The sequence below is a fragment of the Haematobia irritans genome, chromosome 1, assembly GCF_050003625.1.
Source record: "Haematobia irritans isolate KBUSLIRL chromosome 1, ASM5000362v1, whole genome shotgun sequence".
Classification (NCBI taxonomy): domain Eukaryota; kingdom Metazoa; phylum Arthropoda; class Insecta; order Diptera; family Muscidae; genus Haematobia; species Haematobia irritans.
Window position 1 is genome coordinate 57,840,683 of NC_134397.1, and position 24,657 is coordinate 57,865,339.

At 33.6% G+C, this 24,657-nt stretch overlaps 2 protein-coding genes across 2 annotated transcripts in view; both read right to left on the bottom strand.

The window, feature by feature from the left end:
- Positions 1-16,810, bottom strand: part of ymp (yellow-emperor) — a 93,952-nt gene extending 77,142 nt beyond the window's left edge. The window contains exons 1-3 of the mRNA XM_075290467.1: positions 16,687-16,810; positions 8,711-8,848; positions 8,572-8,645 (exon numbers count right to left, since the gene is read on the bottom strand). Coding sequence (XP_075146582.1) covers positions 8,572-8,645; positions 8,711-8,804 — 168 coding nt within the window. The 5' untranslated portion in view covers positions 8,805-8,848; positions 16,687-16,810. The remainder of the gene's footprint in view (positions 1-8,571; positions 8,646-8,710; positions 8,849-16,686) is intronic.
- A 978-nt stretch (positions 16,811-17,788) lies between these two features.
- On the bottom strand, positions 17,789-19,457 carry LOC142238677 (uncharacterized). The gene is made up of 2 exons (XM_075310387.1): positions 18,094-19,457; positions 17,789-18,035 (listed from the first exon to the last, which is right to left on the bottom strand). Exons 1-2 carry the CDS (start codon positions 19,157-19,159, stop codon positions 17,827-17,829), a joined length of 1,275 nt encoding a protein of 424 aa, XP_075166502.1. The 5' UTR covers positions 19,160-19,457; the 3' UTR covers positions 17,789-17,826.
- Positions 19,458-24,657: the final 5,200 nt, after the last annotated feature.

Genomic DNA, 24,657 nt, shown 5'->3' on the forward strand with positions numbered 1-24,657 from the left:
TGACATACTGTACTTTTTGCGATAAACATTTATTCTTTTCCAGGATGTAAAAACAATTTCATAAAGACAAACTAAAAAAAACATTGTTTTCTTGCTAATTGCATTTTCCCTCACATCCACGAGGTTTTTTAGTTCTTAACACCTTTTCCTGTAATACCAACAATGTAGAAGAAATTATACGATTTTATAAATTTTTTAACCTTTCGCCTGGACGGAGAATCGAACCGCGGACCATGCACTTTGTAAGCCAACACACTAACCACTGAGCTATGTACCTGTTATGGTCATCAATAGATAAATATCCATATAAGTTATATTTATATTTATATAGCATAGCTTGCGGCGCCCACGAACCGAATAAACAAAGTTTATTTAACAGAAGGTTAGGTTAGGTTAGGTTAAAGTGGCAGCCCGATTAAGATTCAGGCTCACTTAGACTATTCAGTCCATTGTGATACCACATTAACTAAAAGTTCCTATTACATATGGGCACTTCTAGTTTTAACCGCTGAACCTTCTTGATTATTTTTCTTTGTTGAACCAACCAGATTGTTCCAAAAATATTAGCAGACTGCTTAAGTTAACGTTTTCCAGATCCGCCAGTAATCTGAAGCTATATGCTCCTAAAAGTTGCTTGCGCTTTACACAAAATGCAGGACACTCACACAAGAGGTGTTTAATTGATTCTTTTTCCTCCGCATCATGACAGCTCATACAATAGTCATTATACTTCGCGCCAATAGTTTTTGCAAAATCTCCTATCAGGCAGCGACCCGTTATAGCAGATATCAGGAGTGATACCTGACGTCTCGAGAACATTAGCATATCTAGTGTGCGGTTTAAGTTGAAATGGGGCCATATTTGCTTGGTGTCGTTACAACCCTTGCAATTCTCCCATCGAACATTTGCCATCATAACAGCCTTCTCACGCAGCATGAGCTTGCAGGTAGCTAGGGGCATACCAACAAATTCTAGTTCCCCTGGAATATGTAAGGTAGTCCCTAGCCTTGCCAACTCATCCGCTTCGCAGTTCCCCGGAATGTTCCTATGGCCAGGCACCCATATTAGGTGAATATTGTACTACTCAGCCATCTCATTGAGAGATTTGCGGCAATCGATGGCCGTTTTCGAGTTGAGGAACACAGAGTCCAAGGATTTTATTGCAGGTTGACTGTCTGAGTATATATTAATGCCCACATTTTTTGGAACATTACTTCTCAGCCAATTCGCCACCTCTCTTATTGCTAATATTTCAGCCTGAAAAACACTACAGTGATTAGGTAATCTTTTCGCTATTTGAAGTTCCAGATCATTAGAATATACTCCGAGTATATTATTTAACAGAAACAAACGGAGTATATTATTTAACAGAAACAAACATTTAGTTTGGCACCGTGGAGCAGTGGTTGCTACGTCCGACTTGCATGCCAAGGGTCGTGGGTTCGATCCCTGCTTCGACCAAAGTTTTTTTTTTTTGTTTTTTTTTTTTTGTTTTTGTACATATATTCCGGATAAGTTCGGAAGATTCCGAAAAAATGTTCAACATTACATTGTAGTATATTAAATTTTGAACTGTAAAATGTGTCTTATTAAAGACCTAAAGTCAGAAAAGAACAGTGTTTGATATAAACGAAATGGACTGTGTTGTTGTTTCAAAAATAACTTTTTTTTATTGAAAAAATGAAAATTTTGTAACAAATGAATTTTTTCGGTGATAAAAGTTTAAAATTTTCGAAGCAATTCAAAAAACTCTAACAAAAGAAAAACGTTTTCGGTACACGTTTTCCAAACGTTTTTTTTTCTTTGCGTGTATTTCCCCTAACTTCTAGCAACACTGGCTGTAGTTGATATTGCACTTACGGAGTTAGTATGCCACTAATATTGAGCCCATTATTAAAAAAAGAGAAAATCGCTCAATGAGTGTGGGTAATAAATCCAAATTTGTAAAAATCGAGCAATATTCTTATGTAAGAGCTACAAGTACGTATAAATACGATCGGCTAGTACATCAAAATTTGAAATTTGAGTAACATTGGTTAATAAATAAAAGTATTATGGCCAAATTTTGGGAAAATCGAACGATGCATATATATGGAAGGTATATGTAAATCTGAACCAATTTGCATAATATTTTGCGGGTTTGATTAATACCACAAAAGGTTACCTTTTGCAAAATTTGTGTAAGATCAGTCAAGAAAAGAGACCTCTATGGTCAAACATAAGGTTATTAGGGACACATTTTTCAAAATCGGGCGCTACATATATATGGGAGCTATAGCTAAATCTGAACCGATTTCGATGATTTTTTGCACAAATAGTTAGTGCTATAGAAGATTATATTTAGCCAACTTTGAGTAAGATCTGTTGATAAATAAGGGTTTTGTGGCCAAATTTAGGAAAATCGGGCGATACATATATATGGGAGCTATATCTCAATCTGAACCGATTTCGATGAAATATTGCACATACAGTTAGTGCTATAGAAGATTACATTTGGCCAACTTTGAGTACTATCGGTTGATAAATAAGGATTTTATAGCCAAAATTTAGAAAAATCGGGCGATACATATATATAAGAGCTATATCTAAATCTGAACCGATTTCGATGAAATTTTGCACATACAGTTAATGCTATAGAAGACTACATTTAGCCAACTTTGAGTAACATCGGTTAATATATAAGGGTTCTATGGCCAAATTTGGGAAAATCGGGCTATACATATATATGGGAGCTATATCTCAATCTGAACCGATTTCGATGAAATTTTGCACATACAGTTAGTGCTATAGAAGATTATATTTAGCCAACTTTGAGTAAGATCGGTTGATAAATAAGGATTTTATAGCCAAATTTAGAAAAATCGGGCGATACATATATATGAGAGCTATATCTAATTCTGAACCGATTTGGATGATTTTTTGCACATATAGTTAGTGCTCTAGAAGATTATATTTAGCAAACTTTGAGTAAGATCGGTTGATACATAAGGGTTTTGTGGCCAAACTTGGGAAAATCCGGCGATACATATATATGAGAGCTATATCTAAATCTGAACCGATTTGGATGAAATTTTGCAGACTTGAAGGGCGATGAAAAAGATTATTTTTTGCCAAATTTGGTGACAATCCGTTTGTAAAAAAGCGCATCGTGACTCCATTTGTCGAAATCGGGCGATACATATATATGGGAGCTATATCTAAATTTGATCCAATTTCAATAGCGTTCGTCCTTGTGCCCAAAAAACACCCTGTACCAAATTTCATCCAAATCGGTTAATAATTGCGACCGGAATCCTGTGAACAACAAATACATGGACAGCGTTAGATCGACTCAGGAGGTGATTCTGAGTCGATCGGTATATATTTTATGGGGTCTAAAATCAATAGCTCCATATTTATGAAAATTAAGGTCACATGTTTATGGGAGCTCTATCTCAATCTGAGCAGAAATGTCTGATTTTAGGAGCTATACTTGATTATATACCTGCAGGAAAGTCTAAAGTCGGGCGGGGTCGACTATATTATACGCTGCACAACTTTGTAGCTCAACATTTTCGATGCCATATCAAATACATGTGTTGGGTGCTACATATAGAGGTTTTTGTCCCAAATACATACAGCTCAATTAACCCGTATGGTCACACTAGGCAAATATTTGATCAAAATGAGTGCCAAACATTTTTCCAGAACCGTTTTCCAAAACAGTCAGCTGCAACAACGGCTGTGAGGTTGCGCGAGCTATCGCTGTGGTCGGTTTGGTTCTCAAAATAATGTCATATGTGCCTAACGTAGTGGATTACACTTTGGCGAGACCACTTTTCGATAAAAAGTTTGAAACTCTAATTCCCAACAGTGAGGCGTGATGCACACAGGTCCCGGGGAATAAACAATATATAGATTTCTACACTGATGGCTCCAAATTGGATGGACAAGTGGGTTTCGGACTATATTCTAAAGATCTGGAACTTAGAATAGCGAAAATATTACCTAATCGCTGTGGTGTTTTTCAGGCTGAAATATTACCAATAAGAGAGGTGGCGAATTGGCTGAGAAGTAATGTTCCAAAAAATGTTGGCATTAATATATACTCAGACAGTCAACCTGCAATAAAATCCTAGGACTCTGTGTTCCTTGAGTCGAAAACGGCCATCGACTGCCGCAAATCTCTCAATGAGATGGCTGAGCAGCACAATATTCACCTAATATGGGTGCCTGGCTATAGGAACATACCGGTGAACTGCGAAGCGGATGAGTTAGCAAGGCTAGGGACTACCTTACATATTCCAGGGGAACTAGAATTTGTTGGTATGCCCCTGGCTACCTGCAAGCTCATACTGCGTGAGAATGCTGTTATGATGGCAAATGTTCGATGGGAGAATTGCAAGGGTTGTAACGACACCAAGCAAATATGACCCCATTTAAACTTAAACCGAACACTAGATATGCTAGTGTTCTCGAGACGTCCGATACCACTCTTGATATCTGCTATAACGGGTCGCTGCCTGCTAGGCGATTTTGCAAAAACTATTGGTGCGAAGTATAATGACTATTGTATGAGCTGTCATGATGCCGAGGAAAAGGAATCAATTAAACACCTCTTGTGTGAGTGTACTGCATTTTGTGTAAGGCGTAAGCAAATTTTAAGGGCATTTAGCTTTAGATTACTGGCGGCCCTGGAAAGCGTTACCTTAAGCAGTCTGCTAATGTTTCTGGAACAATCTGGTTGGTTCACCAGAAGTAAAAAATCGAGAAGGTTCGGAGGTTAAAACTAGTGTCCATAATAGGTGCTTTTAGTTAATGTGGTATCACAATAGACTGAATAGTGTTAGTGAGCCTGAAACTTAATCTGGCTGCCACTTTAACCTAACTTAACCTAATATCCGGATACGGTTTTATGAAGATACCCGTACCATGATAGTACATATCCAATATGAGCTCAAAATGTTTGCTGATTTGGCTGTGGCGACGGATTCTTTTTCGAATTCTCTTAAATATTTGCCCAGGTGACCATAGCATAACAGGTTGGCTGATAAGTCCCCGGTCTGACGCATAGATGGCGTCGCTAGTATTAAATGCATATTATTTTTATATAGTACCAACCTTCAAATGATTCGTGTCAAAATTTGACGTCTGTAAGTCAATTAGTTTGTGAGATAGAGCGTCTTTTGTGAAGAAACTTTTGTTATTGTGAAAAAATGGACAAAAAGGAATTTCGTGTTTTGATAAAATACTGTTTTCTGAAGGGAAAAAATACGGTGGAAGCAAAAACTTGACTTGATAATGAGTTTCCGGACTCTGCCCCAGGGAAATCAACAATAATTGATTGGTATGCAAAATTAAAGCGCGGTGAAATGAGCACGGAGGACGGTGAACGCAGTGGACGCCCGATAGAGGTGGTTACCGACGAAAACATCAAAAAAATCCACAAAATGATTTTGAATGACCGTAAAATGAAGTTGATCGAGATAGCAGAGGCCTTAAAGATATCAAAGGAACGTGTTGGTTGGTCATATCATTCATCAATATTTGGATATGCGGAAGCTGTGTGCAAAATGGGTGCCGCGCGAGCTCACATTTGACCAAAAACAACAACATGTTGATGATTCTGAGCGGTGTTTGCAGCTGTTAACTCGTAATACACCCGAGTTTTTCCGTCGATATGTGACAATGGATGAAACATGGCTCCATCACTACACTCCTGAGTCGGCTGAATGGACAGCGACCGGTGAACCGTCTCCGAAGCGTGGAAAGACTCAAAAGTCCGCTGGCAAAGTTATGGCCTCTATTTTTTGGGATGCGCATGGAATAATTTTTATCGATTATCTTGAGAAGGGAAAAACCATCAACAGTGAGTATTATATGGCATTATTGGAGCGTTTGAAGGTCGAAATCGCGGCAAAACGGCCCCATATGAAGAAGAAAAAAGTTTTGTTCCACCAAGATAACGCACCGTGCCACAAGTCATTGAGAACGATTGCAAAAATTCATGAATTGGGCTTCGAATTGCTTCCCCACCCACCGTATTCACCAGATCAGGCCCCCAGCGAATTTTTCTGGTTCTCAGACCTCAAAAGGATGCTCGCAGGGAAAAAATTTGGCTGCAATGAAGAGGTGATCGCCGAAACTGAGGCCTATTTTGAGGCAAAACCGAAGTAGTACTACCAAAATGATATCAAAAAATTGGAAGGTCGTTATAATCGTTGTATAGCTCTTGAAGAGAACTATGTTGAATAATAAAAACGAATTTTGACAAAAAAATGTGTTTTTCTTTGTTAGACCGGGGACTTATCAGCCAACCTTATATTGGACAAAATATCTCAAAATTTTATAATTCCCATCGAAAAACACTGAATTTGGATCATATCTTAAGAAGTGATGCAAATTAAATGCAACGGATGTTGAAATGGTGGACATCCGTCCTATGACAAGCCCATGTTAATTCATCGCTTCTGCGCCAATTTGGCTCCACTTCCGCAGCCAAAAAGTATACTGTCACTACTTTTTGGCAACGCCTTTTTGCTGGGTAGTTAAAAATTAATAGTATCAATCAATTGGATCATTATACCCTTCACCACTACTGTGGAACAGGGTATAATAAGTTTGTGCATTTGTATGTAACGCCAAGAAATAATTGTCATAGACCCATCTTTTAGTATACCGATCGGCTTAGAATTAAATTCTGAGTCGATTTAGCGATGTCCGTCTGTCCGTCTGTCTGTCTGTCTGTCTGTCTGTCTGTTGATGTATTTTTGTGTGCAAAGTACAGCTCGCAGTTTTAGTCCGATTGTCCTAAAATTTGGTATAGGGTCCTGTTTCGGCTCAAAGACGATCCCTATTGATTTTGGAAAAAATCGGCTCAGGTTTAGATATAGCTGCCATATATATTTTTCACCGATCTGGTCATAATTGGCGTGTATATCAACCGATCTTCCTCAAATTCCGTACATCCGTATATTTTATGAGTCTCGAAAAACCTTCAAAATATCAGCAAAATCGGTTCAGATTTAGATATAGCTCCCATATATAGCTTTCGCCCGATTTACACTCATTTGCCCACAGAGGCCAATTTTTTGCTCCAATTAAGTTGAAATTTTGCATAGGGAGTAGAATTAGCATTGTAACTATGCGTGCCAAATTTGGTTGAAATCGGTTCAGATTTAGATATAGCTCCCATATATATGTTTTTCTGATTTCGACAAAAATGGTCAAAATACCAACATTTTCCTTGTAAAATCGCCACTGCTTAGTCGAAAAGTTGTAAAAATGACTCTAATTTTCCTAAACTTCTAATACATATATATCGAGCGATAAATCATAAATAAACTTTTTCGAAGTTTCCTTAAAATTGCTTCAGATTTAAACGTTTCCCATATTTTTTTACTAACATTGTGTTCCACCCTAGTGCATAAGCCGACTTAAATTTTGAGTCTATAGATTTTGTAGAAGTCTATCAAATTCTTCCAGATCGAGTGATATGTAAATGTATGAATTTGGGACAAACCTTTATATATAGCCCCCAACACATTTGACGGATGTGATATGGTATCGAAAATTTAGATCTACAAAGTGGTGCAGGGTATAATATAGTCGGCCCCGCCCGACTTTAGACTTTCCTTACTGGTTAATTTTTTAATTGATACTATCACTGACACTTCAATTAAAAAAATTAATTTCGTGAATGAATCAGAAAAAATTTTTGTGTGTACACCATGGCATTACATTTTCCTGGTTTTAACAATGTTTTGTGGAAATCTCAAAATGTGGAATATAATTTAGTTCAATTTTCACATTCTTTGTATAAAACAGTTTACTTTTTTTGTATCCACATATGGAAGCTATATCTAAATCTGAACCGATATCGACGATTTTTTGCAGGCCAACCTTTGAAAATCGGGTGGTACATATATATCGCTGCAATTTTCGTAAAATCGACCAGTACATGGGTGCTATATTGAAATTTGATCCGATTATTTTCAAATTCAATAGCATGCGTCCTTTTGCCAAAACTAAACTAGATGGGGTATTATATATATTTGCACTTTACAAAATGGTACAATTCTCAACCAAATTCTGAACAATTCTGGCTTAAATTTGGAGAAAAAAATGTGGAAGGCCAATCGAAGATCCTAAATATGGCATAACTTTTGCAACATAGTTAAAAAAAATATGTTAAGTTCAACAGCTGTTTGCATTCTAAAAGTTAAATAGTGACACAATTTATTCACTTCCAACAACTGCAAAAGGCTTAGAAAGTGTGAACTATATAATATATATATATTTGCTGAATTTTTACTTTTGCTAATTTTATCACATTATAAAATTAATAATTTCACTTATATACTTTTGTAAATAACTTTGCCAAATTACATGTTTTTTTCTATATTGTTTTTTTTTTTAATTCTTAAAGCGTACAAGATTTTTCTTTTTAAAGAATTTTTGAAAATCATTTTGTATCTATTCAATCCTATAAAATGTTTAGGGAGTTTTGAAAGAAATTTAGAATTTTATGATAATTTTTGATTTTTCTTTGAATATTTGAGCGTTGTGTTTATAAAATATGACTTCACTTACCTCGGCATGTTTTAAAATATTTGTAGGATGAAATAATAAGCTTTTCGGTTTTTCAAACCAACCAGCAATCGGTGCTATAACATAGAATAAAGCTACAGTCGGCATATATATGTTCACTAGGAATATGTTTAAAACTTACTCAAATTCGATCTATTACGAACAATTGCTTTGGTCAATATCATAGGTTTAAGAGCTTTATTTGAAACATTATTAATAGACATACGTAAAGCCATTTTTCTCCAAACGATAAAGTTGTTTAAAAAAAATTATAAATTTACTAGAAGGAAAAAAAAAGAAAAAAATTATGATAAGGTCAAAAATAATATTAACACAGATTAACAGATTTATTTTATTTAAATTAATTTCATCAAATTAAAAATGATTTAATATTATTAAAAGTAATATAGCTTAAATTTAATATAATTTATATTAATTCAATATAATCTATATTACTAATAATAATTTACTTTAATAGAATTTAATTTCATTTCAATAAATCATAATTAAATTTAATTGTAATTGATTACAAAATTATAAATTCACCCTTAGGGGTAAATAACAAAAAATACGGTGAAATATAATATTAACAAAGCAGATTAATTTAATTTAATTAATTTCTACAAATTAAAAAGAATTTAATTTAAATTAGAAGGAAAAATAAGAAAAACAAGTATATAAAGCAGTAAGTTCGGCCAGGCCGAATCTTAAATACCCACCACCATGAATCAAATATTATGGTTTCCTTTGAAATCTCAGAGGGGTTTGATGATAGATATTCTACCAAGCAGATCAGTTCAACCAGTACACTTCCCGAAGATAAATTTAAAGATTTTACCTATGAAAACTATACAAGATTCTGCATTTATAAGAACCATTTTTGTTTGAGTTTTAGAGAAATCAATAACATCTATTGTAAGTGTGCAAGATAATGCTGAAATTACGCCTTGATTTGAAATCTAAAATCTGTAGATTTTAATCCCCTATATTTAAATGATTACGGCAAACTTGATAAAAGCTACGGTTTGTATAAGCCCAAGAAGTAAAATCTAGAGATCGGTCCATATGGAGGCTATATTAAAACATGAACCTATATTCACCATTTTCGGCACACCTTTTTATGGTCCTAAAATACCTGTAGATTTCCAATATAAGCCAAATCGGATAGTAAATACAGTGTCTAGAAACCCAAGAAGTAAAATCGGGAGATCGGTCTATATGGGGGCTATACCAAAACATGGACCGATACCCCCCTTTTGGGCACACGTCTTTATGGTTCTAGAATATCTGTAGATTTCCAATATCAGCCAAATCGGATAGTAAATACAGTGTCTAGAAACCCAAGAAGTAAAATCGGGTGATCGGTCTATATGGGGGCTATACCAAAACATGGACCGATACTCACCATTTTTGGCACACCTCTTTATGGTCTTTAAATGCATCTAGATTTCCAATTTCAGCCAAATCGGATAGTAAATACAGTTTCTAGAAGCCCAAGAAGTAAAATCGGGAGATCGGTCTATATGGGTGCTATACCAAAACATGGACCGAAACTCACCATTTTTGGCACACCTCTTTATGGTTCTAAAGTACATCTAGATTTTCAATTTCAGACAAATTGGATAGAAACTACGGTTTCTATAAGCCCAAGAAGTAAAATTGGGAGATCGGTCTATATAGGGCCAAAACATGAACCGATACTCACCAAATTTGGCACACCTCTTTATGGTCCTAAAATACCTCGATTTCCAATTTCAGGCGAATTGGATAAAAAGTACGATTTCTATAAGCCTATGATCTCAAATCGGGAGGTCGGTTTGTATGGGGACTATATCAAAACCTGGACCGATATAGCCCATCTTCGAACTTGGCCTGCCTGCAGACAAAAGACGAGTTTGTGCAAAATTTCAGCACGATTGCTTCATTATTGAAGACTGTAGCGTGATTACAACAGACTTTAAATAGTCGGAAATCGATAATTCGATGTGTTACAAACGGAATGACAAACTTATTATACCCCTGTCACCATTCTATGGTGGTGGGTATAACAATTGTGATAAGGTCACATATAAAATTAAGAAATTATATTTATTTTATTTAAATTAATTTCATCAGACTAAAAATGATTAAATATAAATTAAAATTATTTAAAGTAAATTAGTTTAAATTAAATTAATTTAATATAATTTATATTAATTCAATATAATCTATATTAACCCCATAATAATTTACTTTAATAGAATTTAATTTCATTTCAATAAATCATAATTAAATTTAATTGTAATTGATTACAAAATTATAAATTCACCCTTAGGGGTAAATAACAAAAAATACGATAAAATATAATATTAACAAAGCAGATTATTTTATATTAATTAATTTCTACAAATTAAAAAGTATTTAATTTAAACTAAAATTATTTAAATTAACTTAATTAAATATGTTAATTCAATATAATTTATGTTAATTAATTTAATATAATTTCATTTCATTTCAATAAATCATAATTAAATTTAATTTTAATTTATCACAAAATTTTATATTCTCACTTATGGTTAAAAAATAACAAAAAAAAAAATAAATTAGACATATGCCCATGTTCCCAAATCCACTTCCAGGTGAATCTGAATCGATTCCACGATTTTCGTGTCCTACAATCCACTTTCACCGGAATTTTCGTGAAATCAATACACTTGCAAAAGTCTTGGTGAAAGTTGAATTATGTCCAAGATGGGTGTATTTCCGGTTAAAGAAGTACTCGCGTAAAAAAATTGAAATGTTTTATATTTAATACATGAGTTTTATTAAAACTGCGTCGTTTTTAATTAAAAAAAAAAAAAATAATAAATTATAATAAGTCTATTGATTCCACTTATTTGGATTTCCGCCTTAGTTAATTTTTGGGTGATTTGTGCAACCCAACTGGTTACAGAAAAGTTCAAAAAAGAACGTGGAATTAAGAACACCAAATTTTCACGTTCGTGGATTTGACGTGAATAGTGGAAGTGGAATTGAAGTGGATATCGGAACATGGGCGATAAAGTCTAATTCATTTTATTTCAATTATTTTCTTCAAAGTAAATATGATTTAATTTAAATTAACTCAAAGATGTTAAATTAATTTAATCTATATTCATTTATTTTGTATTAATGAATTTGATATAATTTAATTTTAATTTATTACAAAATTATAAATTCATTCTTATAACAAAACAAGTAAGTAAAGTAGAAAGTCGGGCGGGGCCGACTATATCATACCCTAAACCACCATTACAGAATTAGTAATCATAAGCATTTGTGGGGTAACATATAGGTCTGGGAGATAAACCGCAGTTCCGTATTTAAGAAAATTAAGGGGTACATGCCACTAATATTGAGCCCATTATTAAAAAAAAGAGAAAATCGTTAAATTAGTGTGAGTAATAAATACAAATTTGTAAAAATCGAGCAATATTCTTATGTAAGAGCTACAAGTACGTATAAGTACGATCGGCTAATACATCAAAATTTGAAATTTGAGTAACATTGGTTAATAAATAAGAGTACTATGGCCAAATTTGGGAAAATCGAGCGATGCATATATATGGCAGATATATATAAATCTGAACCAATTTGCATAATATTTTGCGGGTTTGATTAATACCACAAAAGGTTACCTTGTGCAAGATTTGAGTAAGATCAGTTAAGAAATGAGGCCTGTATGGTCAAACATAAAGTTATTAGGGGCGAATTTTTCAAAATCGGGTGAAACATATATGGGAGCTATGTCTACATCTGAACCGATTTCGATGAATTTTTGCATATATAGTTAGTACTATAGAGGACTGGATCTAGCCAACTTTTAGTAAGATCGGTTAATAAATAAGGGTTCTATGGCCAAATTTGGGAAAATCGGGCTATACATATATATGGGAGCTATATCTAAATCTGAAGCAATTTCGATGATTTTTTGCACATATAGTTAGTGCTACAGAAAACTACATTTTTCCAAATTTGCGTAAGATCGGTTGATAAGTAAGGGTTTTATGGCCAAATTTAGAAAAATCGGGCGGTACATATATATGGGAGCTATAGCTAAATCTGAACCGATTTCGATGATTTTTTGCACATATTGTAAGTGCTATAGAAGATTACATTTAGCCAACTTTGAGTAAGATCCGTTGATAAATAAAGGTTTTGTGGCCAAATTTGGGAAAATCGGGCGATACATATATATGAAAGCTATATTTAAATCTGAACCGATTTCGATGAAATTTTGCAGACTTGAAGGACGCTGAATAAGATTACCTTTTGCCAAATTTGGTGATGATCCGTTTGAAAAAACGCGCAACGTGACCCCATTTGTCGAAATCGGGCGATACATATATATGGGAGCTATATCTAAATTTGATCCGATTTGATCCAAATTCAATAGCGTTCGTCCTTGTGCCCAAAAAACTCCCTGTACCAAATTTCATCAAAATCGGTTAATAATTGCGACCAGAATCCTGTGAACAACAAATACATGGACAGACAGGGAGCCACCGTGGTGCAATGGTTAGCATGCCCGCCTTGCATACACAAGGTCGTGGGTTCGATTCCTGCTACGACCGAACACCAAAAAGTTTTTCAGCGGTGGATTATCCCACCTCAGTAATGCTGGTGACATTTCTGAGGGTTTCAAAGCTTCTCTAAGTGGTTTCACTGGAATGTGGAACGCCGTTCGGACTCGGCTATAAAAAGGAGGTCCCTTGTCATTGAGCTTAACATGGAATCGGGCAGCACTCAGTGATAAGAGAGAAGTTCACCACTGTGGTATCACAATGGACTGAATAGTCTAAGTGAGCCTGATACATCGGGCTGCCACATAACCTAACCTAACCTAACCTACATGGACAGACGGACGGATACCAAGCGCTAGATCGACTCAGGAGGAGATTCTGAGTCGATCGGTATATATTTTATGGGGTCTAAAATCAATATTTCTGGTAGGCACATTTTTTGCCCGATCAAACTTATTATACCCTGACCTCTATGTGGTTTAGGGTATAAAAATAGACACATTGTCAAACATAATATTAACGAAGCAGATTAATCTTATTTCAATTATATAAATTAATGTTATTTAAATTAATTTAGTTTAAAAAATTTATACTAAATTTTAATTTTTAAAATTTAATTTTCAATAAATGATAATTAAATTTTATTTTAATTGATTAGTATTTAATAAATTCTCTAGAGTGATGAATACGAAATAATACGGCATAAAGTCAAATATAATATTAATAAAATTGATTAATTTTACTTCGAATAACGTCATTAAACTAAATAATATTTAATTTAAAACAATTAAATATGATTTATATAAAATCAATAGAATCTATATTAATTTAATTAATATTAATTTACTTTAATAGAATTTAATTTTAATTGATAAAAATTATAAATTCACTAGAGTGGTAGATAAAAACAAGTATAAGAACGATGGCAAAAATTCATGAATTGGGCTTCAAATTGCTTCCCCACCCACCGTATTCCCCAGATCTGGCCCCCAGCGACTTTTTCTTGTTCTCAGACCTCAAAAGGATGCTCGCAGGGAAAAAGTTTGGCTGCAATGAAGAGGTGATCGCCGAAACTGAGGCCTATTTTGAGGTAAAACCGAAGGAGTACTACCAAAATGGTATCAAAAAATTGGAAGGTCGTTATTATCGTTGTATCACTCTTGAAGGGAACTATGTTGAATAATAAAAACGAATTTTGACAAAAAAATGTGTTTTTCTTTGTTAGACCGGGGAATTATCAGCCAACCTGTTATTAGACAAAAAGGGTATGTAAGTCTACAAATAATTACGAATCGATATGGACTTTTGCACGGTACGTAGGGAGCCAGAATTGAAATATGGGGGTCGCTTATATGGGGGCTATATACAATTATGAACTTGATATGGACCAATTTTTGTGTGATTGGGGATCGATTTATCTGAGGGCTATATATAACTATAGACCGATATGGACCTAGTTATGCATGGTTGTTAACGGCCATATACTAGCACAATGTACCAAATTTCAACTGACTCAGAGGAAATTTACTCCTCCAAGAGGCTCCAAAACCAAATCTCGGGATCGGTTTATATGGGGGCTATATATGATTATGGACTGATATGGACCACTTTTGGCATGTTTGTTAAATATCATATACTACCACCACGTACCAAATTTCTACCAGATTAGATGCATTTTGCTTCTCCACAAGGCACTGGAGGTCAAATCTGGGGATCGGTTTATATGGGGGCTATACATAATTATGGACCGATTTCGACCAATTTTTGCATGGGTGTTTCAGGCCATATATTAACACCACGTACCTAATATCAACTGAATCTGATGAATTTTGGTCTTCCAAGAGGCTCCGGAGGTCAAATCTGGGGATCGGTTTATATGGAGCTATATATAATTATGCACCGATGTGGACCAATTTTTGCGTGGTCATTAGAGACTATATACTAACACCATGTACCAAATTTCAGCCGGATAGGATGAAATTTGCTTCTCTTAGAGGCTCCGCAAGCCAAATCGGGGGATCGGTTTATATGGGGGCTATATATAATTATGGACCAATATGGACCAATTTTTGCATGGTTGTTAAAGACCATATACGAACACCATGTAGCAAATTTCAGCCGGATCGGATGAAATTTGCTTCTCTTAGAGGCTCCGAAAGTCAAATCGGGGGATCGGTTTATATGGGGGCTATATATAATTATGCACCGATGTGGACCAATTTTTGCATGGTTGTTAAAGATCATATACTAACACAATGTACCAAATTTCAGCCGGATCGGATGAAATTTGCTTCTCTTAGAGGCTCCGAAAGCCAAATCGGGAGATCGGTTTATCGGGAGATCGGTTTTATACCCCCCATCCTATGGTGGAGGGTATAAAAACTACCATAAGGTTAAATATAATATTAACAAAGCAGATTCATTTTATTTCAATGAGTTTCATCAGATTAAAAATGTTGGTTGAGTTTCATCAGATTAAATTATAAAAAATTATATAAATTAATATCGTTTAAATTAATTTAGTCGAAAAAATTAAATTTCATTTCAATAAATCATAATTAAATTTCATTCATTGTAGTGATGCATAAGAAAAAATAAAGCATAAAGTTCAATATAATAGTAATGAAATAGATTCATTTTATCTCAAATAATTTTATCAAATTAAATATGATTCAATTTAAAATTAATTACATTAATTTTAATCTAATATGATTTATATTAATTTAATATAATCTATATTACATTTATATTATATTTCATTTAATAGAATTTAATTTTATTTCGTTTCAATAATTCATAATTAAATTAAATTTTAATTGCTTAAAATATTATAAATTTAATATGATTTATATTATTTCAGATTATATTGAAATAATATAAATCATATTAAATTTATAATATTTTAATTTTTTTAATTAAATTAATTTTAATCTAATATGACTTATATTAATTTAATATAATCTATATTAATTTTATATTAATTTTCTTTAATAGAATTTAATTTCATTTCGTTTCAATAATTAATAATTAAATTTAATTTTAATTGCTTAAAATATTATAAATTCACTAGAGAATTTAATTAGAAAACGAAAATATGACAAAATATAATATATAATATCAACGAAACAAATTCTTATATTTCAATAAATTTCATCAGATAAAATGTGAGAAAAAATAAATTAAAATTAGTGGAATAATTTAGTTTAATTTAAAATGATTTATATTAATTCAATATAATCTCTATATTAATTTAATTCACATTAATTTACGATAATATCGATCAGCCAAAATTGAAAAAAGGTTCATTCATGTACTTCACAATACTTGGACATCTTAAGAAAAAAATCTGAAATACTGAAACAAGTCCTTTAATCTACCTATGTAAAACTTAAGGCTCGTTTATTTGCTAAAGGACAAACTACATGAAGCTTTAGCCTGGAAAGTTTCAAGTTTTTCACCTAAAAATCCACATAAACCTTTGGATTAGGCAATTCAATTTTAGCCGTTTCCAAATAATAATACTATCATCGAAACTATTACATGCTGTTTATTATACCATACCATATTTTGCACTTACCGTGAAATTTCAATTATCTATAGAAGATTAAAAAAACTGCAAATTTTAAAGAAGTTTAGTCTCTTTCAAAACACAAATTTTTTATTTAATGACAAATTGTTTAATGACAATTTTTTAAATTGAAACATAACTTCCTTTGTGAAAGTAAATAAAACGCAGCAAGTTGTTTTGTAAAAATTTACATAGTCCAATATTGACTGTTGCAAAGATTAATTATATCTTCAACCTTTTATTGCTTACATTTCTACACTCCTATACGCAAAAATAGATCTTTCCTCCCAAATTGAAAGTGAATTTTCTTTTCGCCTTTTAAAAAAAAATTTTATTGAAAATATAAATATCCATATTCAAAATAATTTAATGAGAGTTTATCAAAAGAATTTCCATGACATAAATTATAGTTCCTTTTACTTTTTATATATGGGGGAAAATATTTATATATTTTCAATAATTACACAGCCCCGCCATTAAATATCGTTTAAGTTTTTTTTCGTTTATTTTTTATTTTAGTTTTTTACCACAAATATAATTAATAAGATATACATTGTTATATATTATTTATAGATAAAATAATTCGTTACCGTCTTTCACTATTTTTATATCCTGCGCCACACTGTGGAACAGGGTATTATAACGTCATATGAAATCAAAAAAGGCGTAACTTACATTGCAAAAATTTTACAGGAGAAAAAAAAAACTTCCTAAAATGGATAATAGACCAAATTGTTTAAAATTTTTTTTTAGGTTAAGCTAAGTTGTTACTATCGAATTAGTATTTGAAGAAAAATTTTAATTTTTTGTATTATATACAGAGCTATGAAACTTACGCCTTATGAGGATTAGATTTTCTGAAACCCAAAAGGGCGTAAGTTACAATAAAAAAATGTTGCTACGATTTAGGAAATGTTTTACTATGTTCTTCATTAAATAGATCCACTATAAATGTTTATTTATTAACATACTTATAGTAAACAAAACATAAAAAGTAATTCAGCAAAAAAAAAAAAAAACATTTTCAGTAAAAAGATTTCATATCATAAATAGATAAAAAATATAATATAGTATAGGATACTGTTTTATTGCTAATTTTGATAGGGCAAATTTGTATAAAAATCATGGCAATCTTCTGGTATGAAGGATTTAAGATCCTGGAGATGTTCCCACTTTTTTAGGAATTTTTATTCTCTGAGAATGTAATGGAGAAGGTTGGTTGTCATGAGTATCTTTTGCTTTTCGGTTTGGAAGAATTGCATATTCCTCTTTAATGTTTGTTTTAAAGTAAATAGTTCCAGACGTATCGTATCCCAATGCTCGAATCATGTTAACGGTGGGATCTCCAGCAATTTTTCCTGCAAAATATTTTTGATTGTATTTACAGGTCATAAATATTTATTATCACAATTTTACCTGGACGAATGGAAGAGTAAAGCTTAGGAAGAGAATCATAATCCAGAAAATATGAATGAGTAAGATGATGGGTGTTGAGTGGAAATGGAGACTTACGGGAATCGTTAAGATATTCAACGAATTGAGAAGGTAGATTAATTTTCTTATTGTTTATTTTTCTTTGGATTAACGAATGAGTTGAATCACATTCCATTTGGGTGTGTCCAACTATTAGATATTTGTGCTCAATTGTTATGTTTTTGTTAATACACAAGGATATTAATGCGTTCGACAATATGACATTGCGGTTTTGATAAAAGCAGCCATCCGAATATATTATAATATGGTTAATATCTGGTGACTGAAGTATACAATTTTTTAAGTGTTTTATAATGCATGTTGTGAAAGTAGACGCTACCAGATTCCCTTCAGATTCATCCCAGATATAATTGTCAGATTCATGGCTAATGATATTATAAATAGTGAAGTTATGTACTTGCAGTTTCATTTTATAATATGAAGCACTTGCGTTTGTTTGAGGAATCAATTTTACGGCTTGCATATCCATGCATAATAATAAGAAAATTCCAGACTTTGCATTTTCGACATCGTTTGCTTTTTCTTCTCGCATGGCATCAACTTCTGATCTATGACTGATATATTGATCCTCAGTTATGTTTCTTGCCTCATATGATACACAAGTATCACACATGTCATTCCTTGGTTTAAATAATGAAATATTTTGTTCTTTTATTATAAGCATAAACTTGAGATGCGATACTGCTGAAACTTCATCATCGCTATTTTTAATGCATTCTTCACAATATAATTTATAAATTTGGGTGAATGATTTAAAATCTGTTTGCAAATAAAGTTTCTTGGTATACTGTCTTCGGTAATGGGATTCAAGCTTCGGAATATCATTTAACCAATTTTTTAAAAAGTTATGACGCTTCTCGTATTTTTTATCTTTAATCGAGGTCTTTCTTCTCGGAATAACTTTATCCGGCTGTTCCTTATTTAAAAAGATTTCATCTACCCAATTTCGTACAGTTTTTTCAGTTATTCCAAGAGTTGAAGTAAACATTTTCTGGCAAACTTGGATACGAGTTGCCTTAGCTTGCAAATAGTAACATTTGGACAGCGATCGCCTTGAAAAAATGTTCTTATTTCGTGCTTTTTCAGAAACGACCACGTGACTTCTTACATACACTTTTTTTTTCTCCCCAGGTCATATTCCAAAATCGATCAAATATTTGTTGGCGTATATTTTCAGCAAAGTGGGAGCAATGACGCAATGAGCTCTTTTCACAAAATTTAGACTGACATCTTATCCCCATTATTCGAGGATTTTTTACACACACAATTCCTTTATTGAGGCTTGTATACATTTTACCAGTCATTCCGTCATTAGCATTTAAATGTCTTTGATTTGTTTTTTTTTCTTTACTGACATATTTAAATTTTTTTCAATATTCATTTTTAATAAATGCACTTTAATCGAGATTTTTTTATTTAACTTTGATGAATTGCTTGCTTTAAGAAATATGTTTTCTTAGAAACACAATGAAAGAAAGACAAACTGCTTACCAAAAATGCAAAAATAACAAAACAGAAAGATCTCTAATTACAAAAACAACAAAACAAAACCTAACTGTTTTTAAAAAACCCATTGAATGCATCTCTTCTCTTGTTTGTTTCTTTTCTATTCTATTTCTTCTCTTGCGTTAGTTTTTTTTTAAGGCGTAAGTTACCTGTTTGGTTTATGAAATGTTTGCGCTTGCAGTTACGGCTTTTAGAATTTTGTTAATAAAATCGCCGTTTTTAGTCGTATGACTGTAAAACTTAGCAGGTCCGTGTATTTTGATGCGGTGCATAGTAATCAATCAAAAAGTCGATTTAGAATTTTTTGTAACTTACGCCTTTTTTGATTTCATATGACGATAAGCTAGTGCATATGTTTGTAACACCCAAAAGGAGACGAGATAGACACATGGTGTCTTTGGCAATAATGCTCAGGGTGGGTCCCTAAGTCGATATGACCATGTCCGTCTGTCCGTCCGTCCGTCCGTCCGTCTGTCTGTGAACACATTTTTGTGATCAAAGTCTAGATCGCAATTTAAGTCCAATCGCCTTCAAATTTGGCACATGTTCCTAATTTGGGTCAGAATAGAACCCTATTGATTTTGGAAGAAATCGGTTCAGATTTAGATATAGCTCCCATATATAGCTTTCGCCCGATATGCACTAATATGGACCCAGCAGCCAGAGTTTTATACCGATTTGCTTGAAATTTTGTACAAACATAACACTTAGTCGTATAGTGTGCAAAATTTAATTGAAATTGGTTCAGATTTAGATATAGCTCCCATATATATATTTCGCCCGATATGGACTTATATGGCGCCAGAAGCCAGATTTTTGGCCGAATTTGGTTGAAATTTTGCACTAGGAGTACAATTAGTAGTATTGTCAAGTGTGCCAAATTTGATTGAAATCGGTTCAGATTTAGATATAGCTCCTATATATATCTTTCGCCCGATATGGACTAATAATGTCCTAAAAGCCAGAGTTTTGGCCCAATTTGGTTGAAGTTTTTCACAGGGAGTAGATTTAGCATTGTAGCTATGCGTGCCAAATTTGTTTGAAATTGATTCAGATTTAGATATAGCTCCCATATATATCTATCGCCCGATATGCTCTTATATGGACCCAGAAGCCAGAGTTTTATCCCGATTAGCTTGAAATTTTGCACAAGGAGTACAATTGGTAGTATAGTCATGTGTGCCAAATTTGATTGAAATCGGTTCAGATTTAGATATAGCTTCCATATATATTTTTCGCCCGATAAGGACTTATATGGCCCCAGAAGTCAGAGTTTTGGCCCAATTTGGTTGAAATTTTGCACTAGGAGTACAATTGGTAATATAGTCATGTGTGTCAAATTTGATGGAAATCGGTTTAGATTTAGATATAGCTCCCATATATATGTTTTTCTGATTTCGACAAAAATGGTCAAAATACCAACATTTTCCTTGTTAAATTGCCACTGCTTAGTCGAAAAGTTGTAAAAATGACTCTAGTTTTCCTAAACTTCTAATACATATATATCGAGCGATAAATCATAAATAAACTTTTGCGAAGTTTCCTTAAAATTGCTTCAGATTTAAATGTTTCCCATATTTTTTTTACTAAAATTGTGTTCCACCCTAGTGCATTAGCCAACTTAAATTTTGAGTCTATAGATTTTGTAAAAGTCTATCAAATTCTGTTCAAATCGAGTGATATTTAAATGTATGTATTTGGGACAAACCTTTATATATAGCACCCAACACATTTGACGGATGTGATATGGTATCGAAATTTTAGATCTACAAAGTGGTGCAGGGTATAATATAGTCGGCCCCGCCCGACTTTAGACTTTCTTTACTTGTTTTTATTATGATTTTACAACGATTTGTAAAAATACATTCATTTTCCAATTTTTTACATGACTTTTTTCTTATAACCACCATCACAGCATAGTAACTGGTTGGCTGATAAGTCCCCGGTCTAACAAAGAAAAACACATTTTTGTCAAAATTCGTTTTTATTATTCAACATAGTTCCCTTCAAGAGCGATACAACGATTTAATGACCTTCCAATTTCTTGATAATCGATAAAAATTATTCCATGCGCATCCCAAAAAAACAGAGGCCATTACTTTTGAGACTTTCCACGCTACGGAGACGGTTCACCGGTCGCTGTCCACTCAGCCGACTGTCGATTGGACTCAGGAGTGTAGTGATGGAGCCATGTTTCATCCATTGTCACATATCGACGGAAAAACTCGGGTGTATTACGAGTTAACAGCTGCAAACACCGCTCAGAATCATCAACACGTTGTTATTTTTGGTCAAATGTGAGCTCGCGCGGCACCCATTTTGCACAGAGCTTCCGCATATCCAAATATTGATGAATGATATGACCAACACGTTCCTTTGATATCTTTAAGGCCTCTGCTATCTCGATCAACTTCATTTTACGGTCATTCAAAATCATTTTGTGGATTTTTTTTTGATGTTTTCGTCGGTAACCACCTCTTTCGGGCGTCCACTGCGTTCACCGTCCTCCGTGCTCATTTTACCACGCTTGAATTTTGCATACCAATCAATTAGTGTTGATTTCCCTGGGGCAGAGTCCGGAAACTCATTATCAAGCCAAGTCTTTTCTTCCACCGTTGTTGTTGTTGTAGCCCTTTGGAGTTGGTATTTTCGAGTTTTTCGGGAAATAAGCATACTCCAAATGGGGGTTTGCAGTCCTTCGACAGGGTTGAAAACCCTGTGTCCGCCCCGGGCCGTAGACCCGACTGCAACGAGGGCGGCTGCTTCCACCGTATTTTTTCCCTTCAGAAAACAGTATTTTATCAAAACACAAAATTCCTTTTTTTCCATTTTTTTCACAATAACAAAAGTTGCTTCACAAAAGACGCTCTATCTCACAAACTAATTGACTTACAGACGTCAAATTTTGACACGATTCATTTGAAGGTTGGTACTATATAAAAATTATATGCATTTAATACTAGCGACGCCATCTATGTATCAGACCGGGGACTTATCAGCCAACCTGTTAGACAATGGAATTGCAAATGACGCTTAGCCGATCATAATTACGTATTACTCCAATTAAACAGATCTCCAGATTTTATATTATCGTTCGATTGTTTTATAGTTATTATTGAAAAAAAAATAGACTCAGGCAGTAATCATTGGTAAGAGAGAATTTCACCATATGTGGTATCACAATAGACTGAATAGCCCCATATAATCACCCTTATTCGTGAAGTCGCCCTCGTTCTCGCCGTCGCTTTTTGTCGGCTGTCGCTTTTAGGTCGTCTCGTCATTCATTTGGTATTCCTGTGAAGTGGCGACGGCGAGACGACGATTACTTTTTGTATCAATTACAATACTCGGTAATAAAAGGTCGATATCACAGGAAAACAATCAGCTGATGTGCAAACAATTAATTTTAATTTTTAGGTTTAAAATATTTTTATTTCTGACACAATTCTATGTCTAGAAAAAATATTTAATTTGACGCGGAAAAAATGTTGATATATATTCCAGGACAGTAAAAGCTTCCAAAACTATAAAAATGGCGACGACGCTGAGATCAATGGCACAAGGATCATCGTGAAAGAAAACAATCAGCTGATGTGCAAAACTGAATTTTAATTATTTGCTTTTAAAAATAATAAATGATAAATTTGACTCGGGAAAAATCAACACGTTTACTTTAATTGTGCATTTTTCTTGTCTATGACGTGTATGTGATGACCATAACTACTCAATTTATACCATAAATAGCACATTTTTATATTAATAGATTTGTGATCGTGGTCAGCTCAGAACATGAGTTCCTCAAAGAGTGGAAGCTGGAATAAATACTTGAACAATATAGATTTTTTAATAATAGTTACAGCCTTTCTACCATTTGTTACAATTTTTCTCTAAAGTTCTAAGGCATTAAACTACAAACCATTTGTTCCAACCGGTTTTAAATCGTTCCTTTTATTCCCATTTTTTTTTTTGTAATTGTTGAAGATTAGTCACTTTACCTCTTATTTATTAAATTTAATTTTCAATTATTCGATTAATAAAGTCTAAAACACTTCTTCAAAAATTAATCACTAAACTCGTCGCTGGTAAATTTAACGGCGACAAAAAGCGACGATATTGGCGACAAAAAGCGACACCAGGAATACCGATTTTCGTCGATAGCAGAATTTATCGACGAATGGAATACCAATTAGTGGCGACAGATGAAAAGCGATGGCGGGGGCGACTTCAGGAATATGGGTGAATATGAGAGGGTTATACTGCAGTGAATTTTACAAATAGCAAGGATGGAAGGATTCTAACAGAATGTCTTCAAGGCTGTCCTTTCTAATTTGATTAAAACAAACTGGCTTCACGCTTTTGACGCGGCTTTTGAAAGCGAAAATTTCCCATATAAACGATCTTAAAATATATAAGCGGACCACGTTTGAAGTTGGCTCAACCTAGGATAAACCTCAGATTAGAGGTGTGCGCGTGATTGAAATTTCACTCACACTCACGCACATTTACGAAGCAAAATGTTTATTCACGCACGCTCAAGCACGATACGTGTGGTAGTCAATCCCACTTACGCACATTCACGAAATGAATACCGGTACTCACACACGAACTACTTTTAAAGACTCAAGCTCACGTGCGCGTGATTGAAATTTCACTCACACTCACGCACATTTACGAAGCAAAATGTTTATTCACGCACGCTCAAGCACAATACGTGTGTTAGTCAATCGCACTTACGCACATTCACGAAATGAATACCGGTACTCACACACGAAGTACTTTTAAAGATTCAAGCTCACGCACGATTCACGACAATTCACGTGATTCACGACAAATTCACGAGACTTACGACATTTTCCAAACGGAAATCAGCAGACGGAAATGGCAAAATTCTAAAATAGAATATAGTTCTAGAGCTATATTAATTTCAGTTAACATACGAGCATGAATTAAATCTTGTTTTTTTCGTGAGCGTGATTTTGC

Coding starts and splice junctions, on each gene's coding strand:
- LOC142238677 (XM_075310387.1), bottom strand. CDS start 19,159: ATGTTTACTTCAACTCTTGGAATAACTGAAAAAACTGTACGAAATTGG. Junction 18,036..18,093: donor TTACTCTTCCATTCGTCCAG/GTAAAATTGTGA, acceptor AATATTTTGCAG/GAAAAATTGCTGGAGATCCC.